This window comes from Microtus pennsylvanicus, chromosome 1 (genome assembly GCF_037038515.1).
Source record: "Microtus pennsylvanicus isolate mMicPen1 chromosome 1, mMicPen1.hap1, whole genome shotgun sequence".
NCBI classification, from domain to species: domain Eukaryota; kingdom Metazoa; phylum Chordata; class Mammalia; order Rodentia; family Cricetidae; genus Microtus; species Microtus pennsylvanicus.
The window spans coordinates 206,621,425-206,646,935 of NC_134579.1; the positions used below are offsets into that span (position 1 = coordinate 206,621,425).

At 44.6% G+C, this 25,511-nt stretch overlaps 1 protein-coding gene across 3 annotated transcripts in view; it reads left to right on the forward strand.

The window, feature by feature from the left end:
• The window catches only part of Esr1 (estrogen receptor 1), a 349,292-nt gene extending 335,211 nt beyond the window's left edge, over positions 1-14,081 (forward strand). For all 3 annotated transcript variants that reach the window (XM_075949852.1, XM_075949861.1, XM_075949841.1), the window contains 2 exons: positions 6,479-6,662; positions 9,678-14,081. In XM_075949852.1, coding sequence (XP_075805967.1) covers positions 6,479-6,662; positions 9,678-9,912 — 419 coding nt within the window. In that variant the 3' untranslated portion in view covers positions 9,913-14,081. The remainder of the gene's footprint in view (positions 1-6,478; positions 6,663-9,677) is intronic.
• The last annotated feature ends 11,430 nt before the right edge of the window (positions 14,082-25,511 follow it).

Below are 25,511 nucleotides of genomic sequence, written 5' to 3' on the forward strand. Positions count from 1 at the left end.
ACACACTCCCCCCCTTACATTTGAGGGTGTCCTTGTGGCTTCTCTGTCACTCCGACTACCGCATTTCTTGCAGAGTCCTTGTATCTCTCCCAGTGGTCACAACACAACCAGAATATGTTCAGGTCTGCCAACAATGCCTCAAGATAGAACCCTGCCCCCCCATCTCTAGGGGTTGGCATAACTGCAAAGTGACTAGAGAAAGCCTAGCCTTGCTGAGCCCTCTGAAGGCTCTTCCCATCTACACACTGACCCCTGGCTTCTGTCTCCAGTATCGCAGAAACCACCTGAGACACAGATAAACCAGCAGCCTTTTTGAGCTCATGCTCATTCACAGTGGTTGCCAGAGCACCTGAAGCATTCTGGGAATCCGAGTGGTTTTTGTTTCTCAAACAGCTCCTTAAGGGCAACAATCAACAAACATGGGATTGTGTTTTTCCAGGAAAGTCCAAAAGAATGATGGCGGCTGCTATCAATTATTGGCATTTAACTAGGGCTGTATTTTTATTTCAAAGGGTATTTGCACAGCTCGGAGGCACATGCTGGCAGGGATGAGATGATAAGCTGAGCTGGTGCCAAAGCAGGGCTAGAAAAACAGGTTCGCTCAAGAGAAATGGCCTTCATTCTGGGAGTTTGTGTTAAGAAAATTTTCTCTCCACAGTTACTCCTAAGATATTAACTCTTCAAAGGAAAGAAAGCTTAGAATCCCTGTCAGATAACATCGTGATGAGCTACCGAAGGTTCTTAACAGGTGCTTGCTGAGGGCAGGAGCCCAGGCGAGCATGTGCACTGTGGAGAACCCAGACTTGGCAGCCCAAAAGAAAACTTGACTTGCTCAGCCGGAGTATCATGTCTTTGCCCCACCCCCACACTGAAGAAAATAAAACAAAACCAACCAACTAACTAACTAACTAACTAACTAACTAAAAATGCACTGAATTGCTGGCCCTGGGATTTGCTGAAGTTCAGCACAAGTATGTTTCGCTGCTTAGTGCACAGTGAGAAGAGAAGCAATGTGTGGGTGCTACTTCCCTTAGCAAGAACCCCCGAGCTATTAGATGGTAGGTTTTGAGGTTTTCTTGAACAGGAGAAGGTTACTGTGGAATGAAATTAGCATCTTGAGTAATACCAGAAAAGGAAGTTGGTGGAAATTTCATCACTCAATTTGAACTAACTCAGCATCTGGGTTGGGCAGGTTCCCAGGGCATCCATCCTGTGGGAAGACTTCTAGGAGATGAAACAGTGGTGTGGGCGATGACACACAGTATAAGCCTCAAAGGCAGAGCCATGGGGAGCTCGGGCCAACTCCAGTCTACCAAGGCACACCTCCATACCACCTGCAGTTCCAAGCCAACCCCATTACCACTGGACACTTGCTGTAGAGATTTGCTTTGGTATGGATCTTGGTCTATTGATGCAAATTTAAGGTCAATTTTGTTATATGTGTATTTTTGCTCTTGATTAAGGTATTGTGTTTGTGCAGCTCATTTAGAAATGTAATGTATAATTAAGAAATATAGGTTAATAGATAAGTATAACAATCAAACTTGTAGTCATGTTAGTTATATTTTCTAGATGTACAGAGATGTATTTTATATGGATAGGCATTCTTCAAACCTTTCAAAGACTATAGAGTAGGGTATTTAAAATGTCTTAAGAATTTAGGACTTTTCATGACAATGAGACACATCTGCTCCGGACAGCACCAAGAAGAAGATGGGCACCAAAGAGACTCCTCGTGGAGTTTGTTAGCTATTTGGGCAAGAAACTGATCTTGACTGGACTTTCTGATGAACTGGATAAGCAGGACCCACGGAGAAATGACAGCTGAATTTGCCTAAAGGTAAAATGGTCCTTTGGAGTTTCTGCTGCGTGAAAGAGTCTGCCAGACATTTTGCAGGACACAGAAGGAAGTGAGTGACAAACTGCCAATACAGGTGGAATGGTCTTTGAAATTTCCTGCTTCATGGGAAAGTCTGCTTAGCCTGTAGGCTGAAGATGGATGCCCCAACAGTACAGAAGAACTTTGGGTGACTGTCCAGGTAGCTAGATGTCTCTGTCAATTCTAGAGTGTTGGAAGTTGCTTACAATGCACTTCCTATTAACTTAGGTAATATTATATACTTCTGGAGTCTTTGATGGAGTTGAAGAGTAGATAGTAAGAGTACAGTTTCTGTGTGATTATGTCAGGACTGAGCAGCCAGGAACCAACAAACAGCCTCATTACAATAGACACTTGATTCATTTACCGATGGACACACTCTTTGTTACCAGTCCCCATAGAACTTAGGCAGGACATAGCCTGGTAATTTCTTTATCTCTATTAAACAAATCTTTAAAATGTACTGTTGGTAAATGACAATGCTTAAGTATAGAGTGTAACAATTTTTGGAAATAACATGTATATATAACTATGTATGTGTATGTGTGTCAGGAGCCAATTTCTTCCTAAAATCATTACAGGAACCATCACCCTGGGGAGTCTGCAGAGAACCCCACACCCCTAATTGTGTTAAGAATGGTTCTATTGACAGAGCCTACCCCACACCCAAATTGGCTGTTAATGAGAGCTATCTGTTAGCGGAACCCACCCCGCATTCTAAACTATCTAGAGAACTAGGTGTGTCAACTTCCAGGCCTACTGTGACTTGACTGAAGATAACCTCCTGCCTACGTGACCAACGAGGACCATGTGACCAACGTGAACCACGCGGCAAGAGCCCAGAACCCTGTGCCCATCCCCCAACTCCTTACCCTATAAAAGGTTGTATCTCGTCCCTAATAAACGGAGGCTTTGACAAACTTTGCATGGCCTTCTTCCTGTCTCCTAGCCCATATCTTCCAGGTAGTGCCTCTCCGTGACCCTGGAATAACTGAACTGCCAGGCAGGCTACTAACCCTAGACTAAGTGGCCCGCCAAGGCAATCAACATATGTGGTTCATGAATACACATTGCTGTAATGTTGAAGGAGAAGAACATGAAATGTAAAATTTTAACACTAGCAATGCCTAAGAAGGAGAGAACCTGATAAAGAGGCACACAAAATAGGCTACAGGGCCTCTGCTAATGCCTGTTTCTCAGGCAATGTATGTAATATTTTCTTTAAAAATGATGTGTGTGAAGCATACTCTTTTCTACGTGAGAGCGGTTTCTTAAGAGGTCCAGATGAAGAACAAAGTTCAGGCGGACTCTGAGATGTACACTGGCTTCGTCTCAGGCATTAACCCTCGTATCTTGTCTCTGGCTTTCTGAAACGTTACACATTATAGTGCATTGGGGAACGAAGAGAGGCCTAATGAAATGAAGACTGTTAACTTCTTATTCTAGGGCTGAGGGGCCACCACAGCTTCAGAATAAAAGAAGTAATTTACAAGATTAATCGGGTAGCAACTTGCAAAATGATAAGAATATAATTAAGACCATTAAAATGGTGGGCAGTGCTCACAGGCCACCTCATGTACAAGGCTGAGAGCATTGGTATGAACAGAACAGTAGATGTTCTAGGTAAGGACACATGGCTTCATTTGTGTGAATAAGTGCAAAAAGGGTTTTCTGGAGATGTTTCGACTTTGATCTGGATGGTAGCTTTAAATTGGAATGTTTATCAACACTCTACAATCACACCTTATTAAATTATACTTTCACTAAATAAAGATCAAATAAGATGAAAATTAAATTAAAACGAGATAATGAGTGACCGATTGGGAGAAAACTCTGTGGTAGACACAAGTCTTTGGACTTGGACCCTAACACTGAAAAGAATTAGCAGTGTTACCCCTAAAAGGGTTTGCTCTGAGCACACACCAGAGACTTGAGCATTACTTCCTTTGGTGAGTCCTTAATGCGATTCTCACCCATGCAGCTCTTTGAGCGCAATGAAGAGCTGCCATCAACAACCCAGGCAAGTTGAACTATATTCAGTAACAAGGTGAGTCAAAACCAGTGGACTCTTCAATCTAATCTGACTGCCCACAGCGACACTGTTAGTGAAAAGATGTGAACCATACATATCATTTAAATGATTTCCAAAATGTCCCAATTTTTGTTCCCACTTCTTCCTTTTCAATTCTACAATTGGAATGGTCCATTTTCTTTGTAACATAAAAATTACAGGTTAAGGAAGTGAACTTTCCGACTTTAACGTCTAAAGAACAAGAAGGGGCTAGCATTAAAATGCAGATGGTGAGCAATTCGAGCTACGGGTGAGCGTCCAGCATTCAGTAGCCAGGGAATAAAGGGTCCGCTCAAAAGCTGGACATAGTCCGCCAAGATTAAAACACATAGGTGTTTAAGGAGGCAATGGCTCAGAACGATGGAGGCTAGGACTGGCTTTAAAATTTATCTCCAGTTTCTTGAGCATCTGCCAGCTTGGGATTCTTTGCAGTATCTGTTGTGGATCAATGCGCCTGCCGGTGCCAGAAGCTGTGTGATTCCCCTGAGAACCACACCAGCCAAGTGTAAGGCCAGTCTTGTTGTTTTGTTTGCTTTCAACACAGGCCTTTTTCTACTCTGAGCAATTACAGCTATTTACTATGAGTTCCCCAGTGTGGGTTTCCTTCATGTTTCAACGTTCAGGCTGCAGTGTTGCTGCCGCTGGTCACATCAGCTTTAGAGTCAGGGAGCACTAACACCCAGGAGCCTTTAACGTGACGGTGCTGATGTGTCTGAGAAGCAGGAGAAGAAATAGTTATGGACTGTTCGGTGGGGTGAGCAGAGAGAGAATGAAGCCACACAGCTGCGTTATCAGAACCCGAGCGGTCATCCAGCATCGCCTGCACCCCTAAGGGGATGTGTGTAGGCTGGAGGAGTTTACTGCCGCAGGAAAGGGAGTTGAGTTGAGAGAAAATTCAAGAGCATGCTGCTCCATCCTGTCTTCCCTCGGTTTTCAGCCTTCCTCACCTCCCCTTCCCTTCTCTTGCCCTTAGACCCAGGCTGATCTCACAGCCTGTTCTGATTCTCATCCCTCTTCCTCCTGCAAGTGACAGAAACACAACGCACATGATCTTAAGCGAAGAGGGAATCTGTAGTCTCACCTGTTAGGAGGTAGACTGTGAAAACACTAAGGGCAAAAACAATAGACACAGGAGGACCCGTGATTGAAACAGATGGATCTCTTCCTCCTCCCTCTCCTCTCCCTCCTCCTCACCCCTTCCCCTCTCTTTGTCCCCCTATTCCCCCTCCTCTCCCTTCTTTTTCTTCTTATTTCCCTCCTCTCTCTTTTTGCTCTGCTCACCTCTCTCCTTTCTCTTATCCCTTCCTCCTTCTCATTCCCTCCCCCTCTCCTCCACTCCCCTCCTCCACCCATTCCTCTCCCTCCTCCCTCTCCTCACCCCTTTCTCCTTCTCATTCCCTACCCTCTTTATTCCCCTCTTCTCACTCCTTCCTCTCCTCATCCCTACCTCCTTCTCATTCCCTCCCCCTCCTTATTCCCCTCCTCTCCCTCCTCCATCACCTCACTCCTCCTTCCCCTTACTCCCTTCTTCTCCCTTTCCCCCTCCCCCCACCTTCATCCTGTCCTTCTCTTTCTCCTCTTCCCTCTCTTTTCTCTCACCTATCTCTCTCCCATTTCATCTTTCACCTTGTTCTCTTCTCCCATCCCCCATTTCTCCTGTCTCTACCCATCTCCTTCCTCTCTCCTCTTCTCTTTTCACGGCGTCTCCATTCCTGCCTCCTTTTCTCTTTCCCTTCACCTTCCCATCACTTCTTCCTTCTTTCTTTACTTCCCCTCCCCATGTATGTAGCTCTTTCTTCTGCCTGTTGTTGCTGGGTTCCTTTGCAGATCACAGGAGGGCAGTTAAGCACCATGTACAGGATCCCATGAAGCATCTCCTCAGCCCTAGAGGAAGTCTCTGATTGCCTATCTTGGGACTGTGCTGGTCAGAGGAACAGAACATCATGAAGGTCTCTGCCAGGCCTACCTTTGCAGAACCTTCTACCTCAAGAAATTACCTTTTAATCACTTAGCCAATTACTCATAACTCCTTATGAAACTTATAAGGGGTATCCTGTATTTCCTAGAGGACAGCCTGCCCATCATTACCAGAAGCGGAGTCGGCGCACTAGGTGAAGCCTAAGGACCCCAATGTACCACTTGAGGTTTTTTAGTAGATAGAACATCTGTCTGCCCCTCCAAAGAAGCAATGATGGTTTCCCATGGGGTTGTGATAAGTACTGAATGAACAAGTCATGTTGATGTGAGCTCTGCCCAAGAAGAGGTGCTCAGCGTTCCCGTTATGGTTGCAAGGTTAATGGTCCTTCTTGGAGAATCTTGAGACACAAGAGGCTTTCCTGGCTTCTTGAGGCTGGAAGATGTGCATGCTCATTCAGAATGCCACACCATCTCTTGGTGTCCAATGTGTCCACCGTGTCCTCATTGTTCTACAGCTGTCAAAGGAAGCTCCCCGCTTGGTGCAGAGTCCCAGCATGCTTCTGTCTCCATGACCGTGTCCTTTGTCTCTCTCTTTCTCTGTGTGTATTCAGGCGTGTACACATTTCTGTCCAGTACCTTGAAGTCTCTGGAAGAGAAGGATCACATCCACCGCGTCCTGGATAAGATCACCGACACTTTGATCCACCTGATGGCCAAGGCTGGCCTGACTCTGCAGCAGCAGCATCGCCGTCTGGCCCAGCTCCTCCTCATTCTTTCCCACATCCGGCACATGAGGTGAGGGTCCCACAGAAGGTACGGAAGATGCTGACTGAGAATGTGTGACAGCTGACACGGTGCAGGCTGCTGCCTGAGTAGGCAAAGTACTCTGAGATAAATATCTGACTCAAAAGGCTAGGAGAGGACAGAAGAGGGACACAGACCCTGCCTGCGGCACAGAAGAATCAGACAGGTCCCCTAGAGGAAATGATGTGTGCTGGCGGTTTGAAGCACAGGCAGTGCTCATTGGGTGGTGGGAAGAGGTCAGTTGAAGGGTGTCAGTGCGCATGAGCCATCTCTCAAGGCATCAGCACATCTGTTATGGTCCTGGCATTATCCCCTACTGACCTACACCAGGGGATGCTGAATGAGAGACAGCTGGGCTAAAAAACTCATGCAGAGCCAACACTGATGCATCCACAGCTGCCACAGCCTTCCTGTCCCTTCCATGGCTCTCCCGCTAATCCAAGCCACTGTCAGTCATTTGGGCCCCACATAGTGTGTTTCTTCATCTCCATCTTTTCTATTGCATCCCCTGTGAAGCAGGCAGAGGGCTCACTTTGAAATCAAGCAAGATCATATCATCCTCCTTTTTAAGTACTACCAGGGGGTTCCTATTGCTTTTGGGTGAGAGTATGTCACTTTTTGTTTTGTTTATGTTATTCCTTGTGATGAAGTCCCTTTTAGTTATATTTCTGGGACTCCTTCATAATTGAAGCTGTAACATAGTGGCTTTTACAAATCATTTGTGCAGCCCCACTGCTGGCTGTAGGTTGACTGGGTATCTCTGGAGGGTCTCAGCTGGGCTCACTTACACCTCCACAGAACACAGGTTCCTGCATCAAGCCCAAGCCCTACAATTGGGTCGGGTGACTCTGCTTTGTGAACACCATTCTTCTTGTACCCCAACTTAGCTAGGACATGTTCTAGTTAGTATCAGTAGAGGCACAAGAAAGCCAGCCTATTTGATCAAGGACATTGCAATGCTTTGATTAGGTCATGTCTGCTAAACAAGTCAAGATGAAAGTCCAAAATTCTAGATAGTGGGCCACAAGCAGATGATCACATTCAGGAACGGCATGCCCAATCCTTTATCAACTTCTGATGGTGTCCTAGAGAGGGTCACAGAGAATGGTTCAGAAGAACATACCCCTGCCAAAAAACTGACTGAGAGAGTGAGTTTCCCCTTGAAGAAAACATGATAACTTATTCTTTGAGGGATTAATAGGAACCACATGACTCCACGAGTGTTTCTAATTGTTAGGAATCCATGGCTTTCCAAATGCATTTTGTGTTTGCTTTGTCGGTATTAGCAAACCTGGTTAGTTAACACCAAGTACCTTTGCAATAAGTACCAGCCGTGCCTGGTTTTCCTGGCAGTGTGACACAGGAGGCACGGCAGAGAGCTTTGTAATTGTGAAATGCAAATGAGAGGGCGATATTTTACCCAGAGCTTTGAGCCGCTCTCTATTCTCTCTGTGACATTCATACATATACATATGCCTTATACAAAATTCTGTTTTCCTACAGATTGACTCCCTGCAGCCAGTCTGAATCACAGAATTCTTATTTGGTTAGCTTGGCCCTAGCCATATGTCCGGGTTGTAACATAAATAATTTAATACTAGATTTCATCAGACTGTAAATGTGATTCATTAGATTGTAGGAGAAACACAGCAGCAAAGCTGGGGCACTTTACATCAACAGTGCTTTAAATTAAAAGGCAAAACAAAACAAAATAACACTTAAACATGTAATTGAGGTCAAATTTTGGTTCTTGATGGTTCTCATGTGTTTTGTGGCGCTGCTCAAACCTGGACTGGCTTGTTACCACTGCCGATATAAGTATTAATTAGGACACTCTCTAAGTTCTGCCTGTTCATGAAATACTTGATATGCCTTACTGTAGTCTAGTTTGTTTTAGTCTAGTTTTGGTTATTGTGAAATGCCTTCTCACTGTAGAGTTGAAGCTATCCTGGAAAATGCCACATAGCTTAGGATAGCCTTGAATTTGCAATTTTTACCCTATTCCACTCCCATGCACTAGGATTATGGTGTGTTCCATCACACCCTGGTACATACTTCTTGTAAAAGCGAATTTCAAGCCATGAGAGTGTTGTGGTTTTCTACTTCCACTGCCTACCTGCTTGGGAGAACAAAGAGGCACAAGAAAAAAAGAGAAAAGCCATTTGCCTACATCCTTGTCTTCCTGTTTTGTCCACTGTTCCTAGTTATGAGCAGCATTTACCATTCTGGGCTATGGTAGAAGATGGGGTGATGCAGAAAGAAACACCTGAGCAATAGGGGCTGTGCCATTGCCATGGGGCAACAGAGGTCTCTTGGACACACGAGGCCTTTGAAGATTCCATGGAAATATACCCAGGAAGAGGAAACCCAGGCTCAGATCCTCTAAGTCCCTGTAGGTCTCATTTTCACTAAAGAGCAACTCAAAAATGGGTGACAGAGAGTTTGTCAGTTCAAGATGACGGACAGGGTGTTCTCTGTGAAGGAGATGAAGGCAGGCTGTTTGGTCCTCAGAGAGCCTGGATAGAAAATTTGATTTTATTCTGAATGTTTTAGGAGGCCATTGACAAGCGTAGGCAAAGATCCTGACCCATAGAACGATGTTTCCAAGGTTAGGCTGGGTCTCCTAGCCTCAACTAATGCACTCAGGAAACGACCTCATAGACATCCACAGGTACCTAGATCTTGTCAAGCTGCCATGCAAGATTAACCATCATAGAGAGGAAACAGCATAGAAAACACACTAAAAGAAGCCAGAGGAAGAGTGTGATGGTGGGGGTGGGGTGCCCTTATAGGATGCGGAAAGGATAATACATGGGCATGAGTCCCAGTCTGAGTCTCTGGAGCCCCTCAGGTCCTACAGATGCCATCCTAAGATGAATCCCTAATAGGCAGAAAGATTGGCTCACACTGCCTTTGGAGTTTCTCACTTCATCCTCCGAGGAATTTCCCCATCCTGGGATCTAGCTGTGGTCTAACCTGATTCTTTCTGTGTCCCTTCTCCTCCAGTAACAAAGGCATGGAACATCTCTACAACATGAAATGCAAGAACGTTGTACCCCTCTATGACCTGCTGCTGGAGATGTTGGATGCTCACCGCCTACACGCCCCAGCCAGTCGCATGGGGGTCTCCCCAGAAGAGCCCAGCCAGAGCCAGTTGGCCACCACCAGCTCCACCTCAGCACATTCCATACAAACCTACTACATCCCCCCTGAAGCGGAGAATTTCCCCAACACGATCTGAGAGCTCCCGGGCTCTCCCCCGCCCCAGGCTCTGAGAATTCCTGCCACATTTTACCCATGTCGTCTATCACTTAAGCAGAATTCTGTCTCCTGCATACACCCTGGCATGCACCCGCCACCAGTGGCTTTCTAGTGGCAGTGGCCGTTCATTTGCTTGCTCAGTTCTTAGTGGCATGTCTTCTGTTGGGAACAGCCGAAAGGGATCCCCAGGGCTAATTCTCGGTAACAGCTGTCTTTCCCCTTTTGCTACATCACTGAGTCTGAAGATTCTTGTAGTCTGAGACCGAATTGAGATAACTGCATCGAAGCTACTAGTTGAGACCCAAGCCTAGAGAGTAAACATTTCACCTCTGAAAAATGGCTCCATTTCATCTTTGGAATGGCTCCAAGAGTAAGCCTCTGCAAAGACTTTGGAGTGGCTCCTTTAATTGAAGCCTTGGGAAGAGCTATCTCATGGGTTCCTTAATGTACCCTCTTATTCCTATAGTAATGTTTGACTTAATTAAAGGGAAATCTTGAGCTCCTGTAGGAATGCAAGACACATGCAGGGAAGGGAGATTCACCCAGTGGTTAAGACCTTGCCAACCTAATCCATTGCACCTTCTGGCTTCTAAAGTGTCAACTGCGGAGCACTGTACCCAGGTCATGGGTTCTAGATAATTCTTACTTTCCCACAACTTGTGGGAACCAGTAGTCAGTTTTAGATAGCATCATGACATGAGGGCTATAGGGTGTTTGGATATTATTTTATTTTCATTTTATAATAGCCTTCTACCCCTGGGGCCTGCAGTAAACGTGGCTTGGGTACCTGTTTTGGTGAATCTAGCATTCATCAGCAGAGGATGCTCTCCTTGTCTCCCCCCTGTGTGAATTGCCCTGAACTGTCTCCATGCAGAGTAACAAGGGCAGTTACAATGAACCTACACCCTTTTGTTTTACTTAGTTATTCTGGGGGGGGGGTGACAAATAATCAATTACAATGACTGTGACTCAGAAAAAGTCTGAGTAAGAAGGAAACTAACAAAGAAACTAGGAGGAAAGCATAGAAAGACCTGGCCATAGGCAGCAGTTTCCCGGGTTCCCAGGGTGTCCTTCACAGCCACGCATGACAGGGCTGCCCGCCCTGGGATCCACTGCTGGTTGCCTCTTCATTTCAGGTATGGGCCTGATTGGAAGAGGCGACAATTGATGGTTCAATGTACCTGCAGTTCCTCCAGGAGTTTGGGGGAGGCATGGGAGCAAGGTCTCGGAGCACTCACGACTCCAACTGCTGGGATTGCTCAGACTAGAGTGTCCTTGAGTATTCCGAACTCATCCAAAAGCCAGCTGGTGTGGCCTTAGAGAGAAAAATCCCTCCCTCCCCACAGCCCATGTTCTTAAACTTCATAAGCCAGAGAATGAACCCGGAACTGGGCCTGCGAGTCCCTTGACCAAGGGGATAAAAAGACAGGCTTACCCTAGTCACAGCCACCCACAGCCCATGCGATGCTGGCCTCTCTAGTGAAACTAAGGATTATTTCCTTTTCTTAACCAAAATGAAAGTTTGGTTTCCTTCCCTGACTTCATGATCTATATTAATTTGAACTCCATCGAGATGTGATATGTTAGCCAACAACCCAGGTGAATGGCTAGGCTTCTCTTGGTCTGTCCTATTTGGAATGGTGGGTTACATTAATTTCTGGCCTCCCAGTTAAGTAACTACCAAAGAACTGGGAAACTGGGAGGGCCAATTTTTTTTTCTTCTTCATTTTTATTTCTCATATTTGTGTATAAAATTCTGGGACAATTTTATCTATCTGCTTTAAGAATATGTTAAAGAACATAATTCTTTGTGTTTGTTTAAGAAGCACCTTATATAGTATAATATATATTTTTTTGAAATTGAATTGCTTGTTTATCAGACAATTGAATGTAATAGTTCTGTTCTGAGTTTTAATTTGACTGGGTTAAACATCGCAAAAAAACAAGGGAAAAGTATTTAGGTTTTGTTTGTAGACTGTTCAAGCTACCACGTCATGTATGCAGTTACTAATGCCTAAAGCCTGGTGGTTTTCATTTAAATGAAGATCACATTTCATATCAACTTTTGTATCCACAGTAGACAAAATAGCACTAATCCGTATGCCTATTGTTGGACGTTGAATGATAGACAATCTTATGTAGCAGAGATTATGCCTGATAAGAAAAATTATTCAGGGCAGCTAATTTTGCTTTTACCAAAATATCAGTAGTAATATTTTTGGACAGTAGCTAGTGGGTCAGTGGGTTCTTTTTAATGTTTATACTGAAATTTTCTTTTACAAAAATAAAAACAAAAATATTAAAAAAAAAACTTCTAGGACTTTAGATGATGTAATACCAGCTAAATCCAAACAATACTCTAGTGGAGGGTCTTGTATTATCCATCTACTATGTTTTTATTCATGTTATGATGATACATTTGAAATGGGCAGAGAACAGCCAGACAGCTGAAGTGTTAGCCCACGACGTTCAGACCGTGTTTGGAAATCTCTTTTACCCTTCTCTGAAGTGCCAATTTTGAGCAGCTGAGATTTCAGCTGCTGTCGTGTTGGGGCACTGGGGACATGCCAGAGGGTCAGACCTGTCCTTTCCTCCCACAATGTAATATGGGCAATGTAAACTTGGAAAGCCACGATCTATGTAGAGCGTTGGGATGAGGTGGGATCATAGATCTAGGAATTTGAAGAACGGAGGAAATGGGGCTAGAGAGTACAGAAAGTATCCTGGCACCGTGAATGTGCCCCAGGTTTCAGAATCTCACCTCTGCCTGAGCCGTAAGAAGGTAATAACTAGGTCCATTGGCAGCCCTTTCCAAAATGGTGGCTTGAATTCCGAGGAAGGGTGGTGGCAGCAGTGAAATCCAAAGAATAAAACAGCAATGGTCTGCCTGAGTTTCTTCTAGCCATCGCTTTAGCTTGCTGATTTGATTCTGGTCATCCAAAGAGAAGACCGTATCAATGTAGGTGACAAAATCCAGTCCCCAAGGAAGTGCCAACTTTGATACATTTCCCTGGTACCATTGTAGATATGTTTTTCCATGACATATCTTTTGCCTTTGGGAGGACTGAACAAGTAAGTTACTTATTAAGAATTTCCTTTTAATCACGTTATGGTGTCCACACTTTGAAGTCTTACACATTGGTCATTGACTCCAGCCATCGGTTTGGGGTTACCCATATATCCCTGCGTGAAGTCAATCACAAATCCTTTCCTATGCCTACTTTGCAAACTGAGATGTACTGAGAATGACCACCAGGACCATAGTAATGTCTGATATTGACAGTCAGATCTGCTTGGGGAGCCTAAGTCTTTTCAAGGCAAATAGAGTCATACAGTAGCTCACGTGGCAACCATGATTCTCTTTGGTGCAAGTCTTAGGAGGTTGATCCAGCATACACTGCGCACTTCCTAGATTAACTCCCTTTCAACTGGAGCAAACAAACTTAACGGTGGTCCCAAATCTCTATCCTTTCCTTCGTGTGATATGCTCTATTTCTAGCTTCATATCTATTCCATGTAGAGTATGGTCTCGTTTAGGGTCCTTTAAACTCGTTTTCTAAGTGATTATTGTCTCTGTTATCGCACTTCCATTTTGCACTGTCTTTCAGAGATTTAAGAGAAATTTCTATTTGCTTTTTTTCCCCTTTCTTTTGCATCCAAATGTGCCTGAACTTTTAAGATATGTAAATGCTGCCATGTTCCAAACCCATCTTTAGTGTCTTTGTACAGAGCTGTGCACCCTGGAAATAACATGAAGTCCCATGAGAAGGTGCCTAAGACATGGACCCCTTTGCATTCACGGAGAGGTCATTGGTCATCGAGACTTGAATTCATAAGTGACATTATGCCAGTTTCTGTTCTTTCACAGCTTACAAATGATGCTCTTTGGGCTCTACATATTCTTCAGTGTAGGGCTCTTGTTTTCGGAGGCAAGGCACAACGTCCAGCTGTGTTTGATGGACGGATACACTCTTCTACTGATGCGCACTGCTATTGGTTGGTCCCGTTTTGTCGCAGCTTTGCTTTGTTTAATGAAACACACTTGTAAGCCTCTTTTGCACCTTGAAACAGTAAAGAATCCAGTGGGATGCTCAAGCACCTGTAAACCATCTTCTCAATGTATTTGATGTTCAAATAAAAAATAAACTAAAGGCAACAGGTTGTGTTCTTGTGTTTTTTTTTTAATGCTTTGTTCTTTGCTGATAGTTCATTGCTGAACACGGAAAAAGAAAAGAGAATAGAGGATATGGAGAGATCACAGTGAATCTAAATGTCAAGACCTTCCCATTTACCCGGCACCAAGTTTAGGGGTAGCGATACCGATTTTGGGGTGGTTCAGCCTCAGTTCAGAGCTCCATAGCATGCAAGTCTTAATATCACTGTCAACCAACATTTTCTTTGCATGGGATGTATGTGAGGATCATGTGAGGTATTCTCCAAGAGAGCTTCAGAGAGGTTATTATAGATGGATAAATGAATGGATGCATGTTCTAACATGAAAATAATTGCCTCAAAAATCTCTCAAAAATTCTTGTCAAATCAAGGTGACAGATCTATCCTAGCCCCAGTTTCCATTTTGTGACCCCCTTTCCATCTCAGAGCTAGCAGCAAGATCCCTTTTGTATGTCATCTCTATGATTACCTCATAAAAGGCGATTCTGACATGCTAAAAGGCAACACCATGTGTGCGGGCATTCTGCGATGGGCTTGCCCAATCGAAACCCTCATCCTTCCATTTGTTATGTGACCTTGGACAGGTAAAGTCTGGGCGCCCCAGTTTCTTGACTGGTAAAGTGTTGGACCCACTCACTTTGTATTGCTGCTCTAAAATACTGGAAGCCAAGTAACTAACAAAGTTAAGTTTACTTAGCTCACAGTTCTGAAGGTGGAGACTCTAAACAGTGTGGTGGAATCTGGGACAATAGCATCATGATGCTGTCAGGGTAGGAGCGAAGGCAGGAAGGGTCACATGGCAAGCCAGAGAACCAGAGAGCCTGAAGAGGCCAGTCTTGCTCCCATATAGTAACCTTTCTGCCAAGGAACGAATGGGAATTGCTTGACAATCCCACTGAGGTCTTTTAAGATCACTTACCACTATCCCGGTCAACAGTATGAGTCTTTGGCTGTCTACAGAGCAGTGCACTCTTCCAATGGAGTGTGTGAAGGGGATAAGGCCTGGTCAAGGGTTGATTCAGCTCACACACCAACTTAAGATCAATCCCCAAGATGCCTTCTTAAGGTTTAGGGCTTCATTTAAACTCAATCCTGCCTTGTTTAGATTTGTCTTTCTGAAAGTACAGAATGTATGACTCAGGCAAGACAACGTGTCTGTGTCCTTCACTATGTGGCTTATGTATGTTAAGGAATTACTTTCAAGTTCACGTCCATGACAGCTCTCAATGGGATTCAAGTGATTACTACAGAATGAATAGCGATGAGAACACGGGATGGATGTCCATTCAAGATAGAGATAGCTTTTCTAAATCTATCTACAGCTTGTCTAGGACACCTGGTGGGAAGAGAAGGGGAGGGAGGGGAGGGGAGGGGAGAGGAGGGGAAGGGAGGGGAGGGGAAGGGAAGGGAAGGGAAGGGCAGGGAAGGGAAGGGAGGAGAAGGGAGGGGAGGGGAAGGGAAGGGAAGAGAGGGGAGGGGAGAGGAAGGGAAGGTAGGGGAAGGGAGGGGAGAGAGGGGAGGGGAGAGGAAGGGAAGGTAGGGGAAGGGAGGGGAGGGGAAAGGAAGGGAAGAAAAGGGAAGGGAGGTGAGAAGAAAGGAAGGGAAGGGAAGGGAAGGGAAGGGAAGGGAAGGGAAGGGAAGGGAAGGGAAGGGAAGGGAAGGGAAGGGAAGGGAAGGGAGAACTCCCTGTCATAGGAGGCCCTTTGCGTGGAACAGACAGCGACTAAGTAAAGTGCAGTGGGAAGAAATTCTCTCCCCATTGGAAACACAGTCGATTTTTCTTCCTACCCTCGAAGTAAAATAGCGCACACTTCCCTGCACAGAGCTTCCACTCGTTGGTTGCTTCCCTCTGCTTCCTTCCCTGTTTCCTGGCCTTCTGTATAGCTTTACCCTGACAATAAAATTCCAGTCATCCTTACTCCGTAGGTGACAAAACTGAGGCTTCACACAGTTGTGTGGCTTTCCCAGGGTCACAGAGCAAGTGGATGTCAGATGTGTCATGACTTCTGGCATTTATGCCTGAGTGATAGGAAGTGTCCCTTTTATGTTCTCTGGGGTTCACTGAGAGAGTATGAGTGGACTGTGGATTTTGCATTTAGCCAGGTTTTTATGAGTATAAAGAAAACATCAATGAACTTCAAAGGCAAAAACATAAATCTTCAAAAACAAAAAAAAACAGGAAAACAGAAATGTGCTATTGTGGGCAGGAGGCTAAATGCTGTGTGGAGTGATGGCTCTCAGTGACCTGATAGCCTTTGGAGAGGAAACCTTGACAGCAATCATGCTGCCCCTTGCACTTGGTGCCAGTACTTTTGGTTTCTGGGTTTGTCGCCACTGTCTTCCTGTCTGTCCCAGGAAAAACAACAAGTGACCCGATTTTTCTCCAGTTAAATATACCAGGAGGGACTGTTTTTAGCCAGTGTTCCCTATCTTTAAGACTGAGGGCTCAGCCTTCATCCACATCAGTACCAGTTTCAGAATCTGACTGTCCCAGGGCCAGGCTCAGTGGCCCTGTCTAAAACTGTATCCTCCTATCTGCTGGCTCGGGATTCATCCGTGACTGTGACTCTGGGTGGCTGGGTAGCTGGGTAGCACTGACAAGACAGTCTCCATCATTTTAGTCAGGTGACTATGGAGAAAGTAGATGAAGGCAGAGTAGCATTTGGCAAACATTTTCTTAAGGTTGAAAATGGGGATGATCGCCTCAGTGGTCCAGTCAGGCTAGGAGCCAAGAAAGGATCTCCAAATGGCTAGCTTGGGGCTTTTGCCAAGGGCCAGTTATCCTCACACTGGGGGACAGACAGGGATCTGGGGACTGTACAAATACACTGTGTGCTCCTAGGCCTCTCTGCCATACTCCAACCTGTCATCAGCCGCCTTTTCATTGAGATATCAACGATTCTGGGCATAGCCAATGAAAGGTTTGTGAGCTGGTAAACGGTTTTATGGGCTGATGGAATGCTCAAATTAGATTCAGACTCAATGGGGTTGAAAGCTGTAAAAGGCCCCGAGTATTTCCACATTTACAAGCAGAAGGAACATGATGGAACACCTAGGGCCTCAGACCACGGGCTGGCAGGAGGGAGGGCAGGCAAGTGCAAGCTGTTAGCAGCAGGGCAGCAGGAGCTGGTCACCTCTGCAGGGAGCCCTTCCCCTGGGATGCCCAGAGTAGAGCTGCTTCGGAGGCTGTGTCACAGTCTGGAAAACATTTTCTTTAAGTGGAAGGAAATGTTGTGGTGCCAAAAGAAGATTCTATGTTTTTAATTGTGTGTGTATATGTATGTGTGTGTGTGTGTGTGCGTGCATGGAGGGGGGTTACAGAGGTGCCCAGTGTGTGTGCAGAGTGCATTTTCAGTGTGTCCCAGTAATATGCCTATCGAGGCCAGAGGTCTAATTTGGGTGTTGTTCCTCGTGATGTCCAGCCACCTTATTTTTGAGTCAGTGTCTTTTGCTAGGACCCAGAACTCGCAGGTTAGAGTAGGCTGGCTTGCCAGTGAGCCCAAGGCACCTGCCTGCCTCTGCCTTTCTACTTGCTGTGACCACAGGTAGCTTTTGAAGTGGGTGCTGGAACTGAACTTGGGCTCACACATTAGTGACTGGTTATCTCAGTCCCTGAGAAGGCGTTTGCAAATGTTGTCCATGGAGAATGGACTTCAAAGGTGAGTGACATATAAATTATTCTTTCAGATCACACCCCAACAACCCTAAAAAACAATCCACCCTTGAATGCTAAACTACAGTTTCAGAGAATCTGATTCCCTCTTCTGGCCTGCTCCAAGACCAGATCTGCATGTGGTACCCACCCCCCCACACTACACACACACACAAACAGAGAGAGAGAGAGAGAGAGAGAGAGAGAGAGAGAGAGAGAGGAGACTGCTCGTTTGTTTCCCGGCTGCCCAGACCCAAATAATAACACAGAAACTATATTAATTACAATACTCTTTGACCAACAGCTTAAACATATTTCTAACTAACTCTTAGATCTTATATTAACCCATTTCTATTAATCTCTGTATCACCGTGAGACTGTGGCCTACCAATAAGGTTCTGGCTGTTCTTAATAACCAATGATAATAAAACATATTCATAGCATACAGAGGAGAATCCCACATCGAGAGAGAGAGAGAGAGAGACAGACAGAGGAGAAATAATATATAATAGTAATAAATACTTTTTAAAAAATATCTACAAGAGTGGAAAGATTCAGCATCTCCCAGACCAGTAGTCATTATCAAAATCAATTTAAAACTAAAGAAAACAATAACACAACTCAAGATTGCCACCTGGTACTTGTCTTGCATGTTCTGGCATACCAGGTACATTAATCACTTACTGCTCAGAACAAACCATTATCGTACCATTTTATAGAGGAGGAGACTGAAGAACAGAAAGCCTAAGGAATTTGCTTACATGATTGGGGAGAAGCTGGGTTTCAGAGTGTGTGCTTTAGGTAGAGCTTTCTCTAAATCTCAGGTAGGCTTTATCAGTTCTCTCCTCCGATTACAGCTAGTCAGGGGAGTAACAGAGGGCCCAGGCCCCATCAAAACCTGGCAATTGTGAGGAGAACGTCCGCCAGCAGTAGCATGGGGTCGAACCAAAGGCTAAAGCAGATTTAGTGCTCAGTGCCTGTGTCTGGAGAGGAAAGCACCAGGAGAAGCCATTGGTGACTCTGGGCCTCTTCCAGAATCTCTGCTCCTTCCATTGGTCTAGGCTTTGTGGGCAACACAGTGCCTTTCATGACTTGATTTCACCTTTTATGGAATTTGAGAAGTCCCATGGTTTTGACCAGGTGACATCTCTTCCAGAGTACTTCTTCAAGGATTGAGTGAGTCCTTGGTCAGTGAGGGTGAGCTTCCCTATCCCAGATCCATCCTTTCACCCACTCCGTGTGAACGCCTTGAGACTAACCAAGCATCCATGTGAGCACCCAGAGCTACCGTCAGGATTCTGCACTTTCAGTAGATGGCCTATCACCATTTATTTGGAGTGTATCAAAAAGTTTCTTATAAATTGAAAAACAAATCAAATAGCTCCTAATATGAGAACAGAGATGCCTCTTGCATTGTCTTCTCGACTTGTCATCATTATAACAGCAACTTGGACTTAGAAACCAAATTATGCTCCTTGTCATATTTAAATTATGGAAGCATTTAAGTGTGTTCTCCTGTGTGTGAATTCAGTCACAGTGCCAAGCCTTGTACCCCAACTAGGTCTGTTTTGGTTTCCTTGTCTTGTGTGAATAGGCGCACACACACACACACACACACACACACACACACGCACACGCACATGCACACACACACACACACACACACACACACACTTTTTCAATAAAATTGGAATCATATCATACAAACTATTTTAGATCTTGTTTGAATATAATATGTAGTAGCTATCTTTGCTAATCCGTTATGCATATACATCAATCTCATTTAAAAATAAGGCCAATGAAAAGATACTTAAGGTCGTGCTCAACTTCCTTAGCAATCAGGGAAATGCAAATCAAAACAACTTTGAGATACCATCTTACACCTGTCAGAATGGCTAAAGTCAAAAACACCAAGGATAGCCTTTGCTGGAGAGGCTGTGGAGGAAGGGGTACCCTCATCCATTGCTGGTGGAAATGCAATCTTGTGCAACCACTGTGGAAGTCAGTGTTTCGGTTTCTCAGGAAATTCGGGATCAACCTACCCCTGGACCCAGCAATACCACTCTTGGGAATTTACCCAAGAGATGCTCTATCACATGTCAAAAGCATTTGTTCAACTATGTTCATAGCAGTATTATTTGTAATAGCCAGAACCTGGAAACAACCTAGATGCCCTTCAATGGAAGAATGGATGAAGAAAGTATGGAATATATACACACTAGAGTACTACGCTGCGGTAAAAAACAATGACTTCTCGAATTTTGCATGCAAATGGATGGAAATAAAAAACACTATCCTGAGTGAGGTATCCCAGACCCAAAAAGAAGAACATGGGATGTACTCACTCATAATTGGTTTCTAGCCATAAATAGGGGTCACAGAATCTACAATTGGCAAACCTAAAGAAGCTAAGTAAGAAGGTGAACACAAGGAAAAACATATCGTTATCCTCTTGGATAAGGGAAGTAGACAAAATTGCCGGGGAGAAAAGTGGGATCTTGGGGGTGGGGTGGGAAGGGGGTAAGGGGAGATGGGGAGAGAAAAGGTAGAAGGGAAGGAGGGGGGACTTGGGGAATCAGGAGGATCAGGATAAAGGAAGGTTGGATAGGGGAGCACGGAACCACAATTCTTAGTTAAGGGACCCACTTTAGGGTGGGCAGGAGAATTGACCCTAGAGGGGCTCCCAGGTGCCCAAGCTGAGGTCCCCAGTTAGTTCCTTGGGCAGCTGAGGATAGGGAACCTGAAATGACCCCATCCTAGCGCAATACTGACGAATATCTTGCATATCATCTTAGAACTTTCATCTGGCGATGGATGGAGATAGAGACAGAGACCCACACTGGAGCACTGGACTGAGCTCCCAAGGTCCCAATGAGGAGCAGAAGGAGGGAGAACATGAGCAAAGAAGTCGGGACCACGAGGGGTGCACCCACCCACTGAGACAGTGGAGCTGATCTACTGGGAGCTCACCAAGGCCAGCTGGACTATTACCAAAAAAAGCATGGGATAAAACTGAACTCTCTGATCATGACGAACAATGAGGGCTGATGAGACGCCAAGGTCAATGGCACGCAGTTTTGATCCTACGCAATCTGCTGGCTTGGTGGGAGCCTAGCCAGTTTGGATGTTCACCTTCCTAGATATGGACGGAGGGGGGAGGACCTAGGACTTACCACAGGGCAGGGAACCCTGACTGCTCTTTGGACTGGAGAGGGAGGGGGAGAGGAGTGGGGGGAAGGGGAGAGGGGTGGGAGGAGGGGGAGAAGAGTGGGAGGAGGGGGAGAAGAGTGGGAGGAGGGGGAGGGAAAGGGGAGGCTGGGAGGAGGTGGAAATTTGTTTTTTTTCTTTATTCTTCTTTTATCAATAAAAAAATGGTAAACATTAAAAAAAAAATAAGGCCAATGGACATTGTTCAGAAAGTAAAGGCACATGATGCTCTGAAAGGCTGAGTAGACTCCTGGAAGCCACCTACAGGTGGAAGGAGAGAGCCAGCTCCATAGGTGTGTCCTCTGACCTCCACACATGCATGGCGGCATGCATGCACACACACATACATTATACACACACATAATAGACACACACACATATGATAACACATGAAATTAAAAAAGATAGTTGCATCCTCATAGATACTAAATGTGCAGTGTAATTTAACCAAGAAGCCCCCTGCGGAGTGACACCAGGTTGCATCGGTGTTTTGTTCTTGGTTGGTTTTGAAACAACTGTCTATTCTTCTGGAAAATTACAAAGTAATTTCAACAAACACAAATCCCTGCTGTGCAGGGTTTGATTGGTTGGAAATGGGACCTGGAATTTTTTTTAAAAAAAATTAAAGTTCCCTGAAATATTCTGATATGCAAATTGTGGATATTAAAATTTTGATGATGATCCCATGATTTGAGGAACACTGATTCAGTTTATGAAGGCTTTGGAGAAACAAAAAAGCTCTCATCCCACAGAGAGTGAGACTGTGAGGCATCACAAGTTTTGAAGGAATTTATTAAAATGCATTATTAAGAATTAGATTGCACATACCTGTTGATTCAGTAGTTCATCCCACAGAGAGTGAGACTGTGAGGCATCACAAGTTTTGAAGGAATGTATTAAAATGCACATACCTGGTGATTCAGTAATGTCTCTGTGAACAAAGAATTCTTACTGCAGTACTGCTTAGCAAACTCCGGTGAGTAAACAACTGCGGGAAAAGAGAGGATTTGTTTCAGCTAGCATAAGGTCTCCTAGGCCCATCCACACTGTGGTAAACACACAGACAGAGAAATGGGCAAGGGAGAAGAGAATGCGGGAGCGAAAGATGCGCTGAAGCAGACATAGAGATAAACACACTTAGAAACGAACAGCATTGCACTGGGGATTTTGGTCAGCTACTCTGTCACACAAAAAGTGACTATGGGAGGTGATAGCAACGCTAATTATCTTTGCTGTAGTAACCCCTTATCTATCTCTATGTGATTTCCCCAGCACCATACTGTAAAGCTCAAATACACACAGTACAAAGAAATGGAACCTTTCAGCATAGTGAAAATGGGTGCACATACAAGGACATGCCTGTAGATAGGGGTGCTGGTTTGAATAGGTGTGACCCTCAGAGACTCAAGTGTTTGACTGCTTGGCCCATAGGGTGCGGCACTATTAGGAGGTGTGGCCTTGTTGGAGGAAGTGTGTCACTGTGGGGGCGGACTTTGACATCTCACTCAATGTGATACTGAGCCCACTCCCTGTTGCCTTCAGATCAAGATGTGAAACTCTCAGCTACCTCTATAGCACCATGTCTGTCTGCATGCCACCATGTCCCACCATGACAAGAATGTACTAAGTCTCTGAACTGTAAGTGAGTCCCAATTAAATGTTTTCCTTTATAAGAATTGCTGTGGTCATGGTGACTCTTCACAGCAATAGAATCCTTAACTAAGACAATAGGTTACAATGAAAATTATGGAATAACAATAATTGCCCTTATTTTAAAAATGTGTAAATAGCAACAAGACATGGACCAGACTAAATGTCTGTTGGTGATGAATGAATATAGAACATGTGGTATATATACAACAAAGTGTTATTTAGCTATAAAAATGTAATCCAATTTTTATGTACACATAAATTAAGGTAAAAATAAAGAGACCACAGAAAGGTATACAAAAAAAATTGGATGTTGAACAAAGAAGAGAAAGAATATTGTTAAATATCTTTCTTTAGAAAATAAGAGAATCTTCTGTAATTAAAATAGTTGATTTTATAAAACACAATTAACCCCAGGACTAGAGAGATTGCTTGACAATTAAGAGAGATTAAACTCTTTACAAAGGACCTGGGTTCAATTCCTAGCTCCCATAGAGTGGCTCACAAACACCTATCCCTCCTTAGGAGATCTGACACTGTCTTCTGGCCTCTGTGAACAGGAGTACACACAGGGTGCAAAACCAAACACACAAGCAGGCACACATGCATAAACGTAAAAATAAAGAAACTAACCTTTAAAATGGACCCAAGCAGAAAGAAATGGCACTTATCCTAAGATGTATTAAATCCTATGTAAAGCTTTAATCATATACTATACCAGTATATTAATGGTTATAATGTACATTTATTTGTATCATTTGTTTATATGTTCGGTTACATTCATAAATTAGACATATAATTATTACAATATTGGTTTCCTATTCACAGCAATGAATAAAATGTAGGTGAAGCTGAGTGTGGTGGCGCATGCCTGCCATTCCATCACTCAGGAGGTAAAGGGAGGACAAGTGTTCAAAGCTAGTCCAGAGTATGCAGCAGAACCCAACTCAAAAACAACCAAGATACGCTGAACAATAGGCAACAATGGATGCTGGGTTCTTTCCTTGTTGTTTCAATAAAATAACGGAAGAAGCAACTTAAGGGATTAAGAACTTACTTTGGCTCACACTTCGAGGCTATTCTGTCATGGCGGGAAGAATTTGGTGGCAGGAGCTCAAGGCAGATGCTCACCTTGCAATTCCACACAAGAGTGACTAGTGCTGGTACTCGGCTCACATTCTCCAGGTCCCCGAGCTGTGGGATGTACTGTGTGAATCTGGGCTATGTATTTCCACTTCCGTCTACTCAAGAAAACCCTTCACAGACAAACCCACAAGTTTATTTCCCTGGTAATTTGAATCTTACCAAGTTGATAACCAAGTTTAACTATCACACACAGGTCAACAGCCCAAGGCAAGACTCCTGATTAAAAATCCAGCCTCCTGGAAAATTATCGAATGAAGCTGATGTTGAGATGTAGGGGAGGATGGGAACTTGTTCATACTGCCTGCCACCAGGACATGTTAGGAAGAGTCAAACGGCCCTTGGGTGGGACTGCCTAGGGCAGGTGGTGGCCTGAAAGCTCTGCCTACAATGAGTGTGGTACAGAGAGAAGACCGCAGGTGACACTGATTGGGAAAGAGCTGACCAGAGACCCTGGGCCCTGGCATCCTGGATCATTCCATCAGCCTGAACAGCCCATGGCAACCCTGTATCATCCCATCAGTCTGAGCATCCCATGGCATCTGTGTAATCCCATCAGTCTGAACATCCCATGGCAACCCTGTATCATCCCATCAGTCTGAGCATCCCATGGCATCTGTGTATCATCCTGTCAGCCTGAACATCCCATGGCAACCCTGTATCATCCCATCAGTCTGAGCATCCCATGGCATCTGTGTAATCCCATCAGTCTGAACATCCCATGGCATCTGTGTATCATCCTGTCAGCCTGCACATCCCATGGCATCCCGGTATTATCCCATCAGTTTGAACATCCCATGGCATCTGTGTACCATCCTGTCAGCCTGAACATCCCATGGCAATTCCTGTATTATCCCATCAGCTTCAACATCCCACAGGAAGGTTGGGTACCAGTGGTGGAAGGTGAGCTGTGCAGGGTTGGGTTGTAAACAGAGGTTTACAACCACTGTTAACATGAAAAGCTCCTTGGCAGTTTCACCTTATGAATCCAGCAATTCCATCATGTAGTGGGATTTCATTTGTGTCTTAATAAATAAAGCTTTCCTGAACATCAGAAAAGTAAAACAGCCACACTGGCCAGCTTTACAGATCAGGCAGCAATAACACACACCTTTAATTCCAGTAGCCACGCTATCTTGCCAGAGAAACCAGGGAGTAGTAGCACATGCCCTTAATCCCAGAACTAGAGAGTATTATAAGATGGGAAAAGACAGCTCTTACACACAGTCTTATTCTGAGGTTTCCTGGAGACAAGACTGCCATTTTGGACTGAGGTAGAGGTAACAGCCAGTGGCTGGCTGTTTTGCTTTTCTGATCTTCAGGTTGAACACCAATTTCTGTCTCTCAGTTTTTATTAATCGTGCTTCATTTGGCGCCCAACTTGTGGGGCATGAATTTACAAATAAAGCCTTTTTCCTGAGGCATTTTAGCCACCAGCACAGGTCAGAACTGGACCCAAACCTAGCCACCTGGGTTCAAGAGAAAAACTAGCATTCCCAGCTCCCATCCTCCCCGGCTTAGTCCCCATGTAAAGATGGAAAATACACAGAGAATCTGGATACTGCTGAGGAAGGAGTAACAGCTGCTAAAGGACCCTTGATTATTAATGCTGGTGGATTATTAACCTATATATTTTGAAAATGCCTTGAATTTAAGTAAAAAGATATGTTACTTTGGAGAAAAGGTTTTTCTTTTGTTTCTACGGGGAATGAGAGGCTGTGGATTCATTCTGGGCTAAGAAAAGTCAGCTTTGA